The 624-nt window shown below is 69.9% G+C and overlaps 1 protein-coding gene across 1 annotated transcript in view; it reads left to right on the top strand.

The window, feature by feature from the left end:
• Nucleotides 1-552, top strand: part of SCRT1 (scratch family zinc finger 1) — a 2414-nt gene extending 1862 nt beyond the window's left edge. Inside the window, exon 3 of the mRNA XM_015418264.1 lies at nt 4-552. Within this exon, the coding sequence (XP_015273750.1) occupies nt 4-552 (549 nt within the window). The remainder of the gene's footprint in view (nt 1-3) is intronic.
• Nucleotides 553-624: the final 72 nt, after the last annotated feature.

Raw genomic sequence — 624 nt, 5'->3', positions numbered from 1 at the left:
AAGGCGGCTGTGGGCGGCGGCGGCGGGGGCTCCCGCCTGGGCCAGGCGCCGGGGCCGGGGTCGCAGCAGCCGCAGCCGCAGCCGCAGCAGCAGCGCCACACCTGCAGCGAGTGCGGCAAGACGTACGCCACCTCGTCCAACCTGAGCCGCCACAAGCAGACGCACCGCAGCCTCGACAGCAAGATGGCCAAGAAGTGCCCGACCTGCGGCAAGGTGTACGTCTCCATGCCGGCCATGGCCATGCACCTGCTGACCCACGACCTCAAGCACAAGTGCGACGTGTGCGGCAAGGCCTTCAGCCGGCCCTGGCTGCTCCAGGGCCACATGCGCTCGCACACCGGCGAGAAGCCCTTCGGCTGCGCGCACTGCGGCAAGGCCTTCGCCGACCGCTCCAACCTGCGCGCCCACATGCAGACTCACTCCGCCTTCAAGCACTTCAAGTGCAAACGCTGCAACAAGACCTTCGCCCTCAAGTCCTACCTGAACAAGCACTACGAGTCGGCCTGCTTCAAGGGCGCCGTGCCGCCCCCCCTCAGCCCCCTCGAGGCTTGACCTCCCGCCCCCCCCGCAGCTCCGGCCACGCCCCCCCCAGCCTCGCCTCGCCTCGCCGACAGAGCATAGCCA

Source organism: Gekko japonicus, unplaced genomic scaffold (assembly GCF_001447785.1).
Source record: "Gekko japonicus isolate JY-2015 unplaced genomic scaffold, Gekko_japonicus_V1.1 scaffold3828, whole genome shotgun sequence".
Classification (NCBI taxonomy): Eukaryota; Metazoa; Chordata; class Lepidosauria; order Squamata; family Gekkonidae; genus Gekko; species Gekko japonicus.
Note: the sequence above shows the minus strand (reverse complement) of the source record. Positions and strands in the feature narration are given on the sequence as shown.